Below are 19107 nucleotides of genomic sequence, written 5' to 3' on the forward strand. Positions count from 1 at the left end.
GTCTGTACTGTGCATGCGTATGCATCGTAATGCGAAGGCGCAACGGACCGCAGAAACGGTGGGATGGTGCAAAAATACCAATTGCACAGGCGAACGCAAGGAGATTGACAGGAAGAGGGCATTTGTTGGTGGCAACTGACCGTTTTCAAGGAGTGTCCGGGAAAATGCAGGAGGGACCAGGAGTCTGGAGGGAGGGTTTCTGACGTCAGTTTCGGCCCCGATTATCGCAGCAGCAGAGTAAGTCCTGGGCTGAGCAGAAACTGCACAAACATATGGAGAAGTGATAAAGCAGTGATAAGTGGAATGTCATAATGTACCAGCCTATCAGCTCCTAACTGTAAATTTACATATTGGAGCTGATTGGCTAGTGCATCATCACCTTGCACTTATCACGGCTTTATCACTGCTTTATCACTTCTCCAGGATTAATACATCTGCCCCTGTATTTTTGCTTCTTGGATTTTACATGCCCTCTATGACATTGGCATCGGCGTTAGCAGACAACGTTGATGGAATTGCATCGTCAATGTCATGACTGGTGGCAGCAGCAGCTTCAGCACTAGTACTAGGAACTGGAAGTGGTTCCTGATCTTTCACTAATTTTCCTCTAAATTTTTGTTCTCCATTTCCCAAGACAGCACCCCTTTATTATTACAGCACACAGAACAGTGCCCCTTTATTTTCACAGCACCCCTGTATTTTCATAACGCCCCAGTATTTTTACAGCATATAGGACAGGGCCAGCACCCCTGTATTTTAACAACACCCCTGTAATTTTACAGCATACAAGATAGGGCCAGTGTATCTCTATTTTAACAACAGCACCCCTGTAATTTTACAGCATACAGGACAGGGCCAGCACCCCTGTATTTTCACAGCACCCCTGTATTTTTACAGCACATGGCCAGCACACCTGTATTTTAACAATACTCCTGTAATTTTACAGCATAAAAGACAGGTCCAGTGTACCTTTATTTTAACAACAGCACCCGTGTACTTTTACAGCATACAGGACAGGGCCAGCACCCATGTATTTTTGTAGCACCCCTGTATTTTTACAGCATACAAGACAGGGTCAGTGTACCTTTATTTTCACAGCACCCCTGTATTTTCACAGTACCCCTGTATTTTTACAGCATACAGGACAGGGCCACCACCCTTGTATTTTCACAGCACCCCTGTATTTTCTTTTTCATCCACTAGGGGTCACTGGAGTACTCTTGGGATATGGACGGCTTCCGTAGGAAACAGCACTGAATATTTAAATTTAGCACACTCCACCCCTCCATATCCCCGAGTACCTCAGTGTTTTTTCTGTGCTCGACGTAGTAACAGCTCTGTGGCTGAGTCCACAATTACTTTGAATTTTTTCTTTTTTTTAGGATATTTTTTTTCTCCTATTTTATACACATCCCTTTCCCCCTTCCAAAAGGCAGGGTCAGGGATAGTGCAAGCTGCTGATAGCAGCAGTGGCGTGTCGGTCCTCACTGAATGAGCACCCTCACAGCCACACACAGATCTCCTGCACACTGGCTGGCCGGCGCTTACTGAGAAGCCCCGTCGGAGCCTTACCAAACAGCAGCAGGAGTGCAGGTATGTGAAACGGGGCGGTCAGCTCCCGCTGCCGCCCCGCTGTGTGGGGACATTGTTTTTATGCTGACGCCGGGATCCCTCTACAGCCCGCCGCCGCTACTCCGGCCATCGCCAGCCCCCACCGCTGCTCCGGCCGTCGCCAGCCCCCACCGCTGCTCCGGCCATCGCCGGCCCTCACCGCTGATCCGGCGCTGCTCAGAGCGCTGCAATACGCGCTCCCCGATGTCGGTCCCTGCGTCCCAATACCCGGCTCCCGCTGGCGGCCCCACACGCTGCCGCCCGCACTGCACGGAGTACAGGGGGGGGGGGGGCATTACGGTGATATACTATAAGGGGCATGAGCGGGGATACCCTGCAGCAACAGCAGTATGCTAGGCTGCAGGGTTGATTACACAGGATAAATGTCACTTTAAGGTGGTAACCTGTATTGTGGTTATAACTTTAAGCATGGCAGCCATTTTAACCATGCTTCCTGTGTCTTCCTCTGTGTTTCCAGAACGTTCCAGTACTACATCTCTACTCCACCGGAGGCGCAGGGATGTTAGAGGGAATTTGGGATCACATTTCATAGTACTGGCCACGTGTACTGCACTTGGCCAGATATATATATATATATATATATATAGAGACACCTTACTACTATTTTACTGAGTCGTGCAAGTGTCTGTTTTTTGTGTATTGTGTTGTTTGTCGCCATAATGAGTAAGGCACCAGCAAAAACTAAAAAGCATAATTGCAAAGTCTGTAGCAGTGTGTTACCGGATGGATCTACCACATGTACAGTATGTTTTGTGGATTCGGTTCAGAATACAATTTCTGCTCCGGTTTTAAAGCCGATTTCCTCACCGAACCCTCCTTGGGAAATGCTAGCCAATGTACTGGCTGGGTTGCAATCAGAATTGACCGCCGCTCGACAGGAGCGGGAAACGGCAAGAGCTGAGTCTAGGATGAGACCGCCAGAACTACCGGAGGCCTCTCAGCCTTGCGAAAGGTCCAAATCCATTTTGGGTAGAGGGGATAAATTTCATATGTCTTATGATTTACCAGTTTCTGCTATGTTGCATTCTGACGATTCCATGCCAGACCTCACGGCACAAGATGAGGGTGAGGAGGGCGAAGTGGAGTCAGATAGTGAGGATTTTAACAGCTCCGGCATTGATAATCTCATCAGAGCGGTGCGTCAGTCTCTGAAGTTTACAGAAACTGAAGAGCCTCTCACAAATGATCAGGTCGTATTTACTAAACGACAAAGAACTCCAATAAGTTTTCCTGTGTCGGAATCTCTTAATCAGATGTTAGTAGAAACACGACAGACTCCAGATAAACGGTTTTCTATACCTCGCAGATTTAAGTCTAGTTACCCGTTTCCAGACTCTGTGACCTGTACATGGGAGAATCCACCAATAGTTGATTCGTCAGTGTCGAAGCTTACAAAGAAATTAACCATACCGGTGCCAGCGGCTACTACGCTTAAAGACCCTTCAGACCGCAAAATAGAAAATATGCTAAAGTCCATGTATGTAGCAGCAGGAGTGCTGCTGAGACCTGGCTTGGTTGGTATCTGGGTCACTAAGGCGCTCATAGTATGGATAAAAGAACTTAAGTCTGCCTTACATGACGAACACCTTATACTTCTTGCTGATCAAATGTGTGAGGCTGCAGAGTATCTCTGTACAGCTTCTACTGACGTCTGTCAGCTCACTTCTCGTATTTCATCGTCGCTAGTTACAGCACGACGAGCACTCTGGCTGCGTGCTTGGCAAGCGGAGGCAGAGGTCAAACGAGGTATAGAGGCGTTACCTACGATGGCAAGAAGTTGTTTGGTCCTGAATTGGACACATGGATTGCTGAGGCTACGGGAGGAAAGTCGGTTTTCTTACCATTGCCTCCACCGGTACCAAGAAGGAGGTACTCTGGACCTTCGTTCAAATCTTTTAGACCTCAGTCCTTTCGAGGATGTGGCAGAGGAACAGCCACGCCTGGTAGACGTGGTTTTCAACAAACCAACACAAGTCGTCAGGACGCTAAGGTTACCGACAAAGCCCGTGGCATGACGGGCTACCAGCCCATCTCGGTTCTCCGATTGTGGGAGCACGCCTTCAGACGTTCCAGTTGGCGTGGTTCCAGACATCCGCGGATGGGTGGATCCGCAATTTAGTGTTAAAAGGTTACAAAATAGAGTTAGACTGTCTTCCGCCACTGCGGTTTTTCAAGACAGGATTGCCTCTGTCGGACGACAAGAGGGCATTTCTGCAAATTGCCATTCAGTCCCTACTGGATTCAGCAGTTTTGATTCCGATCCCTGTACATCAACAAGGTCAGGGTTATTATTCCAGTCTGTTTGTGGTACCGAAGCCGGATGGCTCAGTCAGACCAATATTGAACTTAAAGGGTCTCAATCGGTACGTAACTTACTACAGATTCAAGATGGAATCTCTGCGTTCCGTGATTGCGGGTTTAGAGCCAAAGGAATTCATGATTGCGCTAGATCTCAAGGATGCGTACTTACACATTCCGATTTGGCAGCCTCATCAGAGATTCTTGCGGTTTGCAATACGCCAGAACCATTACCAGTTTCAGGCTCTACTGTTTGGCCTATCGTCCGCGCCTCGGGTGTTCACCAAAGTGATGTCTGTGATGATAGCTCATCTCAGATCCCTGGGAGTGACAATAGTTCCGTATTTAGACGATCTGCTCATCAAAGCCCCGTCTCAACACATACTTCTCCAACATGCACTACTAACGTACAATGTACTGGTTCACCACGGTTGGATTGTCAACTTCAAGAAATCACATCTAATTCCGTCTCAATTCCTAGGTATGATTTTCGATACGGTCAATCAAAGAATTTACCTACCACAACAGAAAGTACAGATTCTACGACATCTGGTACAATTAGTGCTCAAGCCAGGCACAGTGTCGGTACATTTGTGCATTCGCCTATTAGGCACAATGGTGGCAGCTTTCGAAGCGATTCAGTTCGGAAGATTTCACTTGCGTCCATTTCAACTGGATGTGCTCGCACAGTGGTCGGGCTCGCATCTGCAGGTTCACCACAGGGTGAGGTTGTCGCCAAGGGCAAGGGTGTCTCTGCTCTGGTGGCTCAAGGAACACAATCTAACCGCAGGGAGACTGTTCGGCGGCAGGAATTGGATAATTCTAACGACGGACGCCAGTCTCAGAGGTTGGGGAGCTGTAGTTCAAAATTGTCAGCTCCAGGGTCTCTGGGCGGATCACGAAAGATTGTTGTCTATAAATGTCCTGGAACTCCGCGCAATTTACAATGCGCTACGACAAGCAGTGCACATGCTTCGGTCTCGCACTGTCCAGGTGCAGTCAGACAACGCGACGGCGGTCGCATACATAAACAAACAAGGAGGAACGAGAAGCCGCATGGCAATGCGGGAAGTAGCTCGAATCCTCAATTGGGCGGAATACCACCAGGTGATATTGTCGGCAGTGTTCATTCCGGGAGTGGACAACTGGGAAGCGGATTATCTCAGTCGTCGGGATTTTCATCCAGGAGAATGGGCATTAAATCCAGAAGTGTTTCACATGTTGGTTCAGCGGTGGGGTTATCCTCAGGTGGACCTGATGGCGTCTCGACACAATCACCAGACGCTCCAGTATGTGTCCAGAACGAGAGATCCAAAGGCAGTGGCGGTGGATGCTCTCACCGTCGCGTGGCCGTACAGCCTCGTGTATCTGTTTCCACCGTTTCCGTTGCTCCCTCTGGTGCTAAAACGGATCAAAAGAGAGACTGTCACAGTCATACTAGTGGCGCCTCATTGGCCTCGGAGAGCTTGGTTCTCGGATCTCCGTGGACTACTTGCAGACGAACCTTGGCCGCTCCCTCTGCGTCCGGACTTGTTACAACAGGGTCCGTTCCTTTACCCCGATTTAGCGCGGCTGCGTTTGACGGGGTGGCTGTTAAGACCGCCCTCTTAAGAAGAGAGGGCATTCCAGAATCGGTTATACTAACCATGTTACGAGCTAGGAAGCCGGTTACGGCAGCTCATTATTACAGAATATGGCGTACCTATATAGGTTGGTGTGAAGCTCGGAAGTTTCCGACATCATCTTTCAAGTTATCCCGCCTTTTGTTATTTCTACAGACGGGTTTAGATGGAGGACTGCGTTTATCTACACTAAAGGTGCAGGTATCTGCTTTGTCAATTTACTTTCAAAGACGATTGGCTCTATTGCCGTCTATACACACTTTTTTCCAAGGTGTCCTCAGAGTTCAGCCTCCATTCATTCCACCTACAGCGCCATGGGACTTGAATCTGGTTTTAGATTTCTTACAGTCTTCATATTTTGAACCCTTACAGCAAGTGGATATAAAGTTTCTCACTTGGAAAACAATTTTTCTTCTAGCCTTAGCTTCGGCAAGGCGTGTTTCAGATTTGGGTGCCTTGTCATGCAAGCCACCGTATTTGGTGTTTCATGATGACAGAGCGGAACTTCGGACGAATCCCGCTTTCTTACCAAAAGTAGTGTCATCTTTTCACATCAATCAACCAATAGTAGTTCCTGTGTTGACAGCACATTCTGGAACTCTGGATGTGGTACGCGCATTACGCGTTTATGTATCCCGAACGTCTTCAGTTCGTAAAACGGATACGTTGTTTGTACTCTATGATGCTGCCAAGATGGGTTGGCCAGCGTCTAAACAAACCTTATCCAGATGGATAAAACTGACCATACGTCAGGCTTACCTTCATGCTAGGTTACAGCCGCCTACATAAGTAACCGCTCATTCCACACGTTCTGTGGGAACTTCATGGGCAGCTGGTCGGGGAGCTTCTACGACGCAGCTTTGCCGTGCGGCTACATGGTCTTCAGTGCACACGTTTGTGCGCTTTTACAAGTTTGATACGTTTGCGGCATCAGCATCTAGCTTTGGCCGCCTAGTGTTACAGGTGCCAAACAGCTTTCCCGCCCACGGGGGAATCTTTGGTACGTCCCAAGAGTACTCCAGTGACCCCTAGTGGATGAAAAAAAAAAAATAGGATTTTGGTACTTACCAGGTAAATCCTTTTCTTTGAATCCATAGGGGGCACTGGACGCCCACCCAGAGCAGTTTTACCTGGTTTGTGGTAAGTTCTGAGGATCTTATGGTAACACACTCTCACCGACTGGTTCAAATTATCAAGTGCTGGTTATGGTGTCAACTGTTTAGTTGTCAGTAACGTTATGTGTCAACTCCGTTGTTGTCCGTTATGTTATATGTAATACTCCATTGTCAACCTCTCTATAGTTCCTGTTCGGCTCAGTAAAAAACACTGAGGTACTCGGGGATATGGAGGGGTGGAGTGTGCTAAATTTAAATATTCAGTGCTGTTTCCTACGGAAGCCGTCCATATCCCAAGAGTACTCCAGTGCCCCCTATGGATTCAAAGAAAAGGATTTACCTGGTAAGTACCAAAATCCTATTTTTACAGCATACAAGACAGGGCCGGTGTACATTTATTTTCACAGCACCCCTGTAATTTTACAGTATACAAGACAGGGCCAGTGTACCTTTACAACACCCCTGAATTATTTACAGCATACAGGACAGAACCAGCACCCCTGTATTTTCACAGCACCCCTGTATTTTTGCAGCATACAAAACAGTGCCCCTGTACAGCACAGTGACAGGACAACTGTAGCACCCCTAACAGCACAGGACACCACAGTGACAGGACAGCACCTCTTAATAGCACAGGGACACCACAGTGACAGAACAGCACCCCAAGAGAGCACACACTGACACCACCCTCCACAGAGAGACAGAGGTCTGTTTCCCTCACTCTCCAAGTCCAGAGTGAAAATGGCGGTGACTCGCGGCTCTTTATATGGAATTCAAAACCCACGAGAATCCGACAGCGGGATGATGATGTTTTGCCTCGTTCTGGGATCCGGGTCTGGCGGGAAGTCCCAAGCTGGACTCAGTTCCCGGCTCGGATCGTGAAGTTCGGGGGGGGGGGGGGGGGGGGGGGGGGTGTTGGTTCTCTGAGAACCAAACGCGATCATCTCTTGTTACAACCTTATTTCAAAATGGAATAAATTAATTTTTCCTCTCAAAATTCTACACACAATACCCCATAATGACAACGTGCAAAAAGTTTTTTTGAGATTTTTGCTAATTTATTAAAAATAAAAAACTAAGAAATCACATGTACATAAGTATTCACAGCCTTTGCTAAATACTTCATTGATGCACCTTTGGAAGTAATTACAGACTCAAGTCTTTTTGAATATGATGCCACAAGCTTGGCACACCTATCTTTGGGCAATTTTGCCTATTCCTCTTTGCAGCACCTCTCAAGCTCCATCAGGTTGGATGGGAAGCATCGGTGCATAGCCATTTTCAGATCTCTCCAGAGATGTTCAATCAGATTCAAGTCTGGGCTCTGGCTGGGTCACGTTGTCATTATGGGGTATTGTGTGTAGAACTTTGCCCCCCCCCCCCCCACCCCAGTTGACGCCACTGTTTGTGACTACATTAGGTTTTTAGTTTGAAGTATCCTAAATAATAGAATGCACTGTTAAAGCAAATCAGTGTTGTGTTGTTTTTTGCTTCTATTGCACTAAACAGATTCATTTAAAATTATAACAAAAAATAAACTAATGGGGCTGATACATCAGTGGAGTATCAGGGCAGGTCCCCATTCTGCTGATGCACGTCGGAAGGTAGGAGAAAACCAACAGGTTGGAAAGACTCAGTTCTCTGATTCTGACAAAAAAAAAAAAAGTTATAGGGATCAGCCAGCTTTTTGAAGATTCCCCAACAAATGCTGCTCATCGATGTCTGCCGATTGATGTTTTTGATCAGCGGATTGGATCAGCATCGTCAGAACTGGGATGTTTGGCCCTCATTAAGGGGGTTATTCAGGTTTGTTAGCAAACCAAATATTTTAGCAATTGGTCAAAACCAGGTTGCACTGCAGGTGGGGCAGATGTAACACGTGCAGAGATATTTAGATTTGGGTGGGTTCTATTGTTTTATGCATGGTAAATAGTGCCTGCTTAATTTCTACACTGCAATTTAGATTTCAGTTTGAACATACCCCACCAAAATCTAAATCTCTCTGCGCATGTTACATCTGCCCCACCTGCAGTGCAGCATGGTTTTGCCCAGTTGCTTGCTTTTTTTATTTTCTAACAAACCTGAATAAGGCCTTAAGTGCATTCATTATGTAATATTTTCTATTTTAAATAACAATACAGATATTCCATCTTTGAAACTAACACAGTACATTTGAAACATCTGTCTTTGAATTTCTTTGTATTCTTCCTCTTAACTTTTTCTTTTTCCCTTCTTATGTTTATGTTTTAGGTTCTCCGATAGATCCCAAACATCACATACACAGTTCTGTGTGTACCATCATTTGCTCTGTCCTATTTGGGAAACAGTTTGATTATCAAGATAAGGAATTTAAAACTCTTATGCATTATACCGTGGATAGCTTCAGAATCATGAGTAATCCTTGGGGGCTGGTAGGTATTCAAATGTCAAAAATAAGTTATTTATTAAGACAAAACTCTGTTGGATTTAATACCCAAAATATTAACTGCTGTACGCCTTCAGTATAGTGGTTTGAACTACTTTGTGGTGTTGGTGTAGATGTTAGTGGTGGTGTTGATAGAGCAGGGTTGACTGTGTTTTTGGTGGGACAAGTGAATGGTGGTATCAGTGCGGGTGGGTGATGAGGTTCAAATGTACTGTATGTACATTCATATATTATATTATATTACTTAGTTTATCTGAAATTGATTGGTTTCTGTCTTGTTACCTCAGTTGTACAACATCTATCCAGGCTTCATGAAGTATATACCAGGTCCTCATAAGCAATTGATGAAGAATTATACAGGAATAATTGACTTTATCAAGAAACAAATGGAGAACAACATGAAGGATTTGGACAAAAATAACCCCAGGGATTTTATAGATTGTTTCCTGATCAAAATGGAGAAGGTACCATTCTGTTGAAAGATGTCAGATAAATACCATAATGTAATGATATATAAAGTGTGTATACTGTACAATAGCCACATAAACTCTCCAACCCCAATCAGTGGCGCATGCAGGGGGGTTTCCGAGTACCTGGAAAGCCCCCCTGATGAGCCAAATTTTCTATTTTTGAGACGAAGACACAGCCGTCTCCGTCTCAGCTAAAAGCCGCGATCGCGACGTGAAGCTGCTTCCCTGCTGCAACAACAGAGAGCTACTGCACTGTATGTACAGTAGCTCTCTTCTTACAGAATGCCCGGCGGGGAGCTCAGGGCTGTATTAAGCCTTGGGGGTGCCCGGGGTACTTAAGACAGGGGGGCCCCAATGGAAGGTGGGGGATGTATATTAAATTGTGCATACTTCCCAGCAGGTCCTATTCCAGGAGGGACAAATTGCTCTCTACGTGGACTTCCCACTTAATATACGAATGGCGTCACTGTGTTTAACTATTTAATTGATAAGAAAGGTATTTCAACACAGGTAACTGTAATCATAAATTAAGAAGGAAGTCAGGGTTGAGAGCATTTTGTCCCTCCTGGAATAAGTCATGGTGGGAGGAATAGATTGTGTATATTAAATTTAAACCAATGGTGTATATTAGTTTTAACTAATAGTTTAATAATGCCTGGGTACTGTTTATAGCTCCACCTAATTGAAATAATTATTTTATAAACTTTTCTTGTAGTGGAACAAAGACAACTTCTCCTTAAAATGCACATAGAAAAATAAAATCATTTATTTTGTCACATGCAAGAATAGCAGCAACCTCTGTATTACTTACACACTGGGACAGGACTCAGGAGGACTCTCTGTGTTTGTGTTTCTATTTCTAGACACAAACCTCTAGTTGCATTACAGTTTAGACAGGACTCAGACACCCAGGCGGGGAGAAGCTGGGATCCCTGTGTCACTTACAACTCTCTCCACCCTCCTATCACTCCTCTGGTCAAATAGCTCTGTTGGTAGCTCATATAACATGATATTCCTGTGTCTCTGCCTGCACTGCATACTGTCTTGCTCGCATTCTGGCTGCTGGTTCTGCTGCTGCTTAAGAGGGAAAGCTAGTAATGTTAGTGTGCTCTAGCTGTGGGGATCCCCCTGACCAAGGGGGGCCCGGGGCACAGTATGCCCTGCATCCCCCCATTAATCTGGCTATGGGGGAGCTGCTGGCTGCACATGCTCAGCCACAGCAGCTCCCTCCGTCCTCACGCTGCTGCCCATCTGCTCCCAGCCCCTGGCGGTGAAAACAAGGGGGTATATTTACTAAGGTCCCGATTTTGACCGAGATGCCTTTTTTTCTTCAAAGTGTCATCTCGGTAATTTACTAAGCAAAAATCACGGCAGTGATGAGGGCATTCGTAATATTTTGGATGTCCTAGGAAAAAATCACGAATCAATACACCATCGGTCAAATACGCCTGCAATTTGCTAGAAATCGGGAATTTACTAAAAAGTGCAAAACACAAACACTGCCGACAATAGCCAAACACTGCCGTGATGAAATACAAATCGTGAAAAAGTGCTAAAAAAAAAACAGACCTGCTTTTTTATCCCGTGTTTGTATAGGCATGCACGGATCCATGAGATCCGTGCATGTTTTTCAGTGGGAAGGGGTGGGAAATGTTTTTATTTTTCAAAAAAAAAAATTGCGTGGGGTCCCCCCTCCTAAACCAAACCAGCCTCGGGCTCTTTGAGCCGGCCCTGGTTGCAAAAATATGGTAAAAAAATTGACAGGGGTTCCCCCATATTTAAGCAACCAGCACTGGGCTCTGCGCCTGGTCCTGGTTCCAAAAATACGGGGGACAAAAAGCGTAGGGGTCCCCCGTATTTTTGAAACCAGCACCGGGCTCCACTAGCTGGACAGATAATGCCACAGCCGGGGGTCACTTTTATACAGTGCCTTGCGGCCGTGGCATCAAATATCCAACTAGTCACCCCTGGACGGGGTACCCTGGGGGAGTGGGGACCCCTTCAATCAAGGGGTCCCCCCCCAGCCACCCAAGGGCCAGGGGTGAAGCCCGAGGCTGTCCCCCCCATCCAATGGGCTGCGGATGGGGGGCTGATAGCCTTTGTTGAAAGTAATGAATATTGTTTTTAGTAGCAGTACTACAAGTCCCAGCAAGCCTCCCCCGCAAGCTGGTACTTGGAGAACCACAAGTACCAGCATGCGACGTAAAACCGGGCCCGCTGGTACCTGTAGTACTACTACTAAAAAAATACCCCAATAAATAAGAATTTACTTACCGATAATTCTATTTCTCGTAGTCCGTAGTGGATGCTGGGGACTCCGTCAGGACCATGGGGAACAGCGGCTCCGCAGGAGACAGGGCACAAAAGTAAAAGCTTTAGGATCAGGTGGTGTGCACTGGCTCCTCCCCCCATGACCCTCCTCCAAGCCTCAGTTAGGATACTGTGCCCGGACGAGCGTACACAATAAGGAAGGATTTTGAATCCCGGGTAAGACTCATACCAGCCACACCAATCACACTGTACAACCTGTGATCTGAACCCAGGTAACAGCATGATAACAGCGGAGCCTCTGAAAAGATGGCTCACCAATAATAACCCGATTTTTGTAACAATAACTATGTACAAGTATTGCAGACAATCCGCACTTGGGATGGGCGCCCAGCATCCACTACGGACTACGAGAAATAGAATTATCGGTAAGTAAATTCTTATTTTCTCTGACGTCCTAAGTGGATGCTGGGGACTCCGTCAGGACCATGGGGATTATACCAAAGCTCCCAAACGGGCGGGAGAGTGCGGATGACTCTGCAGCACCGAGTGAGAGAACTCCCGGTCCTCCTCAGCCAGGGTGTGTCCCTGACCAAGTAGCAGCTCGGCAAAGTTGTAAAGCCGAGACCCCTCGGGCAGCCGCCCAAGATGAGCCCACCTTCCTTGTGGAATGGGCATTTACATATTTTGGCTGTGGCAGACCTGCCACAGAATGTGCAAGCTGAATTGTACTACACATCCAACTAGCAATCGTCTGCTTAGAAGCAAGAGCACCCAGTTTGTTGGGTGCATACAGGATAACAGCAAGTCAGTTTTCCTGACTCCAGCCGTCCTGGAAACCTATATTTTCAGGGCCCTGACAACATCTAGCAACTTGGAGTCCTCCAAGTCCCTAGTAGCCGCAGGTACCACAATAAGCTGGTTCAGGTGAAACGCTGACACCACCTTAGGGAGAAACTGGGGACGAGTCCGCAGCTCTGCACTGTCCGAATGGACAATCAGATATGGGCTTTTGTGAGACAAAGCCGCCAATTCTGACACTCGCCTGGCCGAGGCCAAGGCCAACATCATGGTCACTTTCCATGTGAGATATTTCAAATCCACAGATTTGAGCGGTTTAAACCAATGTGATTTGAGGAATCCCAGAACTACGTTGAGATCCCACAGTGCCACTGGAGGCACAAAAGGGGGTTGTATATGCAGTACTCCCTTGACAAACTTCTGGACTTCAGGAACTGAAGCCAATTCTTTCTGGAAGAAAATCGACAGGGCAGAAATTTGAACCTTAATGGACCCCAATTTGAGGCCCATAGACACTCCTGTTTGCAGGAAATGCAGGAATCGACCGAGTTGAAATTTCTTCGTGGGGCCTTCCTGGCCTCACACCACGCAACATATTTTCGCCACATGTGGTGATAATGTTGTGCGGTCACCTCCTTCCTGGCTTTGACCAGGGTAGGAATGACCTCTTCCGGAATGCCTTTTTCCCTTAGGATCCGGCGTTCAACCGCCATGCCGTCAAACGCAGCCGCGGTAAGTCTTGGAACAGACATGGTACTTGCTGAAGCAAGTCCCTTCTTAGCGGCAGAGGCCATGAGTCCTCTGTGAGCATCTCTTGAAGTTCCGGGTACCAAGTCCTTCTTGGCCAATCCGGAGCCACGAGTATAGTTCTTACTCCTCTACGTCTTATAATTCTCAGTACCTTAGGTATGAGAAGCAGAGGAGGGAACACATACACCGACTGGTACACCCACGGTGTTACCAGAACGTCCACAGCTATTGCCTGAGGGTCTCTTGACCTGGCGCAATACCTGTCCAGTTTTTTGTTTAGGCGGGACGCCATCATGTCCACCTTTGGTCTTTCCCAACGGTTCACAATCCTGTGGAAGACTTCCCGATGAAGTCCCCACTCTCCCGGGTGGAGGTCGTGCTGAGGAAGTCTGCTTCCCAGTTGTCCACTCCCGGAATGAACACTGCTGACAGTGCTATCACATGATTTTCCGCCCAGCGAAGAATCCTTGCAGTTTCTGCCATTGCCCTCCTGCTTCTTGTGCCGCCCTGTCTGTTTACGTGGGCGACTGCCGTGATGTTGTCCCACTGGATCAATACCGGCTGACCTTGAAGCAGAGGTCTTGCTAAGCTTAGAGCATTGTAAATTGTTCTTAGCTCCAGTATATTTATGTGGAGAGAAGTCTCCAGACTTGATCACACTCCCTGGAAATTTTTTCCTTGTGTGACTGCTCCCCAGCCTTTCAGGCTGGCATCCGTGGTCACCAGGACCCAGTCCTGAATGCCGAATCTGTGGCCCTTTAGTAGATGAGCACTCTGCAGCCACCACAGAAGAGACACCCTTGTCCTTGGAGACAGGGTTATCCGCTGATGCATCTGAAGATGCGATCCGGACCATTTTCCCAGCAGATCCCACTGAAAAGTTCTTGCGTGGAATCTGCCGAATGGAATCGCTTCGTAAGAAGCCACCATTTTTCCCAGGACCCTTGTGCATTGATGCACTGACACTTGGCCTGGTTTTAGGAGGTTCCTGACTAGCTCGGATAACTCCCTGGCTTTCTCCTCCGGGAGAAACACCTTTTTCTGGACTGTGTCCAGAATCATCCCTAGGAACAGCAGACGTGTCGTCGGAGACAGCTGCGATTTTGGAATATTTAGAATCCACCCGTGCTGTCGTAGAACTACTTGAGATAGTGCTACTCCGACCTCCAACTGTTCTCTGGACCTTGCCCTTATCAGGAGATCGTCCAAGTAAGGGATAATTAAGACGCCTTTTCTTTGAAGAAGAATCATCATTTCGGCCATTACCTTGGTAAAGACCCGGGGTGCCGTGGACAATCCAAACGGCAGCGTCTGAAACTGATAGTGACAGTTTTGTACCACGAACCTGAGGTACCCTTGGTGAGAAGGGCAAATTGGGACATGGAGGTAAGCATCCTTGATGTCCAGGGACACATATAGTCCCCTTCTTTCTGGTTCGCTATCACTGCTCTGAGTGACTCCATCTTGATTTGAACCTTTGTATGTAAGTGTTCAAATATTTCAGATTTAGAATAGGTCTCACCGAGCCGTCTGGCTTCAGTACCACAATATAGTGTGGAATAATACCCCTTTCCTTGTTGTAAGAGGGGTACTTTGATTATCACCTGCTGGGAATACAGCTTGTGAATTGTTTCCAATACTGCCTCCCTGTCGGAGGGAGACATTGGTAAAGCAAACTTCAGGAACCTGCGAGGGGGAGACGTCTCGAATTTCCAATCTGTACCCCTGGGATACTACTTGTAGGATCCAGGGGTCCACTTGCGAGTAAGCCCACTGCGTGCTGAAACTCTTGAGACGACCCCCCACCGCACCTGTTTGTACGGCCCCAGCGTCATGCTGAGGACTTGGCAGAAGCGGTGGAAGGCTTCTGTTCCTGGGAATGGGCTGCCTGCTGCAGTCTTCTTCCCTTATGGGGACGAAAGGACTGAGGCTGAAAAGACGATGTCTTTTTCTGCTGAGATGTGACTTGGGGTAAAAAGGTGGATTTTCCAGCTGTTGCCGTGGCCACCAGATCCGATGGACCGACCCCAAATAACTCCTCCCCTTTATACGGCAATACTTCCATGTGCCGTTTGGAATCTGCATCACCTGACCACTGTCGTGTCCATAAACATCTTCGGGCAGATATGGACATCGCACTTACTCTTGATGCCAGAGTGCAAATATCCCTCTGTGCATCTCGCATATATAAAAATGCATCCTTTAAATGCTCTATAGTCAATAAAATACTGTCCCTGTCCAGGGTATCAATATTTCCAGTCAGGGAATCCGACCAAGCCACCCCAGCGTTGCCTATCCAGGCTGAGGCGATCGCTGGTCGCAGTATAACACCAGTATGTGTGTATATACTTTTTAGGATATTTTCCAGCCTCCTATCAGTTGGCTCCTTGAGGGCGGCCGTATCTGGAGACGGTAACGCCACTTGTTTTGATGAGTGTGAGCGCCTTATCCACCCTAAGGGGTGTTTCCCAACGCGCCATAACTTCTGGCGGGAAAAGGTATACCGCCAATAATTTTCTATCGGGGGAAACCCACGCATCATCACACACTTCATTTAATTTATCTGATTCAGGAAAAACCACATGTAGTTTTTTCACACTCCACATAATACCCTTTTTTGTGGTACTTGTAGTATCAGAAATATGTAACATCTCCTTCATTGCCCTTAACAAGTAACGTGTGGCCCTAAAGGAAAATACGTTTGTTTCTTCACCGTCGACACTGGAGTCAGTGTCCGTGTCTGTGTCGACCGACTGAGGTAAAAGGACGTTTTAACGCCCCTGACGGTGTTTGAGACGCCTGGACAGGTACTAATTGGTTTGCCGGCCGTCTCATGTCGTCAACCGACCTTGCAGCGTGTTGACATTATCACGTAATTCCTTAAATAAGCCATCCATTCCGGTGTCGACTCCCTAGAGAGTGACATCACCATTACAGGCAATTGCTCCGCCTCCTCACCAACATCGTCCTCATACATGTCGACACACACGTACCGACACACAGCACACACACAGGGAATGCTCTGATAGAGGACAGGACCCCACTAGCCCTTTGGGGAGACAGAGGGAGAGTTTGCCAGCACACACCAAAAACGCTATAATTATACAGGGACAACCTTTATATAAGTGTTTTTCCCTTATAGCATTTTATTATATATATATACATATCGCCAAATAAGTGCCCCCCCTCTCTGTTTTAACCCTGTTTCTGTAGTGCAGTGCAGGGGAGAGCCTGGGAGCCTTCCCACCAGCATTTCTGTGAGGGAAAATGGCGCTGTGTGCTGAGGAGAATAGGCCCCGCCCCCTTTTCGGCTGGCTTCTTCTCACGTTTTTCTGAGACCTGGCAGGGGTTAAATACATCCATATAGCCCCCAGGGGCTATATGTGATGTATTTTTAGCCAGAATAAGGTACTATCATTGCTGCCCAGGGCGCCCCCCCCAGCGCCCTGCACCCTCAGTGACCGCTGCTATGAAGTGTGCTGACAACAATGGCGCACAGCTGCAGTGCTGTGCGCTACCTTATGAAGACTGAAAAGTCTTCTGCCGCCGGTTTCTGGACCTCTTCACTTTTCGGCATCTGCAAGGGGGTCGGCGGCGCGGCTCCGGGACGAACCCCAGGGTGAGACCTGTGTTCCGACTCCCTCTGGAGCTAATGGTGTCCAGTAGCCTAAGAAGCCAATCCATCCTGCACGCAGGTGAGTTCACTTCTCTCCCCTAAGTCCCTCGATGCAGTGAGCCTGTTGCCAGCAGGACTCACTGAAAATAAAAAAACCTAACAAAACTTTTACTCTAAGCAGCTCTTTAGGAGAGCCACCTAGATTGCACCCTTCTCGGCCGGGCACAAAAATCTAACTGGGGCTTGGAGGAGGGTCATGGGGGGAGGAGCCAGTGCACACCACCTGATCCTAAAGCTTTTACTTTTGTGCCCTGTCTCCTGCGGAGCCGCTGTTCCCCATGGTCCTGACGGAGTCCCCAGCATCCACTTAGGACGTCAGAGAAAAGACATTACACACACACACACCTTGAAAGTATAACTTTAATGCATACATACACACCACCATATACACATACTTACCTTATGTTCACACGAGGGTCGGTCCTCTTCTCCATGTAGAATCCATGGCGTACCTGTTGAAAAATTCCTACTCACCAAATCCAGTGTAGAGGGCTCCTCGGGTAATCCATTTGTAATCCACGTACTTGTAAAAATAAAAAAACGGGACACCCGACCACGAACTGAAAGGGGCCCCATGTTTTCACATGGGACCCCTTTCCCCGAATGCCAGAAACCCCCTCTGACTGATGTCTAAGTGGGTTTCTTCAGCCAATCAGGGAGCGCCACGTTGTGGCACCCTCCTGATCGGCTGTGTGCTCCTGTACTGTCTGACAGGCGGCACACGGCAGTGTTACAATGTAGCGCCTATGCGCTCCATTGTAACCAATGGTGGGAACTTTGTGGTCAGCGGGTGACCAAAAGTAACCTCACCGCTGACCACAAAGTTCCCACCATTGGTTACAATGGAGCGCATAGGCGCTACATTGTAACACTGCCGTGTGCCGCCTGTCAGACAGTACAGGAGCACACAGCCGATCAGGAGGGTGCCACAACGTGGCGCTCCCTAATTGGCTGAAGAAACCCACTTAGACATCAGTCAGAGGGGGTTTCTGGCATTCGGGGAAAGGGGTCCCATGTGAAAACATGGGGCCCCTTTCAGTTCGTGGTCGGGTGTCCAGTTTTTTTATTTTTACTAGTACGTGGATTACAAATGGATTACCCGAGGAGCCCTCTACACTGGATTTGGTGAGTAGGAATTTTTCAACAGGTGCACCATGGATTCTACATGGAGAAGAGGACCGACCCTCGTGTGAACATAAGGTAAGTATGTGTATATGGTGGTGTGTATGTATGCATTAAAGTTATACTTTCAAGGTGTGTGTGTAATGTCTTTATTGGGGTATTTTTTTAGTAGTAGTACTACAGGTACCAGCGGGCCCGGTTTTCCGCCGCATGCTGGTACTTGTGGTTCTCCAAGTACCAGCTTGCGGGGGAGGCTTGCTGGGACTTGTAGTACTGCTACTAAAAACAATATTCATTACTTTCAACAAAGGCTATCAGCCCCCCATCCGCAGCCCATTGGATGGGGGGGACAGCCTCGGGCTTCACCCCTGGCCCTTGGGTGGCTGGGGGGGGACACCCCTTGATTGAAGGGGTCCCCACTCCCCCAGGGTACCCCGGCCAGGGGTGACTAGTTGGATATTTGATGCCACGGCCGCAAGGCACTGTATAAAAGTGACCCCCGGCTGTGGCATTATCTGTCCAGCTAGTGGAGCCCGGTGCTGGTTTCAAAAATACGGGGGACCCCTACGCTTTTTGTCCCCCATATTTTTGGAACCAGGCGAAGAGCCCGGTGCTGGTTGCTTAAATATGGGGGAACCCCTGTCAATTTTTTTCCCATATTTTTGCAACCAGGACCGCCTCAAAGAGCCCGAGGCTGGTTTGGCTTAGGAGGGGGGACCCCACGCATTTTTTTTTTTAAGTTTAAATATTTTTTTTTATTTTTTTTTACAAGGTGCACAATGAAGCCCAGCACGGATCTCTCAGATTCGGCCGAGATTCATTGTATTAAAGTCGGCAGTGTTTTACAAGTCACTCACGTAAAACACTGCCTAAAAAAACGAATGACATCGACATCGGAAAAACCGAAAATGCAGAATACGGCAGCTTA

General features: G+C 47.7%; 1 protein-coding gene across 4 annotated transcripts in view; it reads left to right on the forward strand.

Annotated features, from left to right (window-relative positions):
* Positions 1–19107, forward strand: part of LOC134949241 (cytochrome P450 2F2-like) — a 157386-nt gene that overhangs the window by 91778 nt on the left and 46501 nt on the right. For all 4 annotated transcript variants that reach the window (XM_063937714.1, XM_063937716.1, XM_063937715.1 and 1 more), the window contains 2 exons: positions 8918–9078; positions 9380–9556. In XM_063937714.1, the coding sequence (XP_063793784.1) occupies positions 8918–9078; positions 9380–9556 (338 nt within the window). The remainder of the gene's footprint in view (positions 1–8917; positions 9079–9379; positions 9557–19107) is intronic.

This window comes from Pseudophryne corroboree, chromosome 8, assembly GCF_028390025.1.
Source record: "Pseudophryne corroboree isolate aPseCor3 chromosome 8, aPseCor3.hap2, whole genome shotgun sequence".
NCBI classification, from domain to species: Eukaryota; Metazoa; Chordata; class Amphibia; order Anura; family Myobatrachidae; genus Pseudophryne; species Pseudophryne corroboree.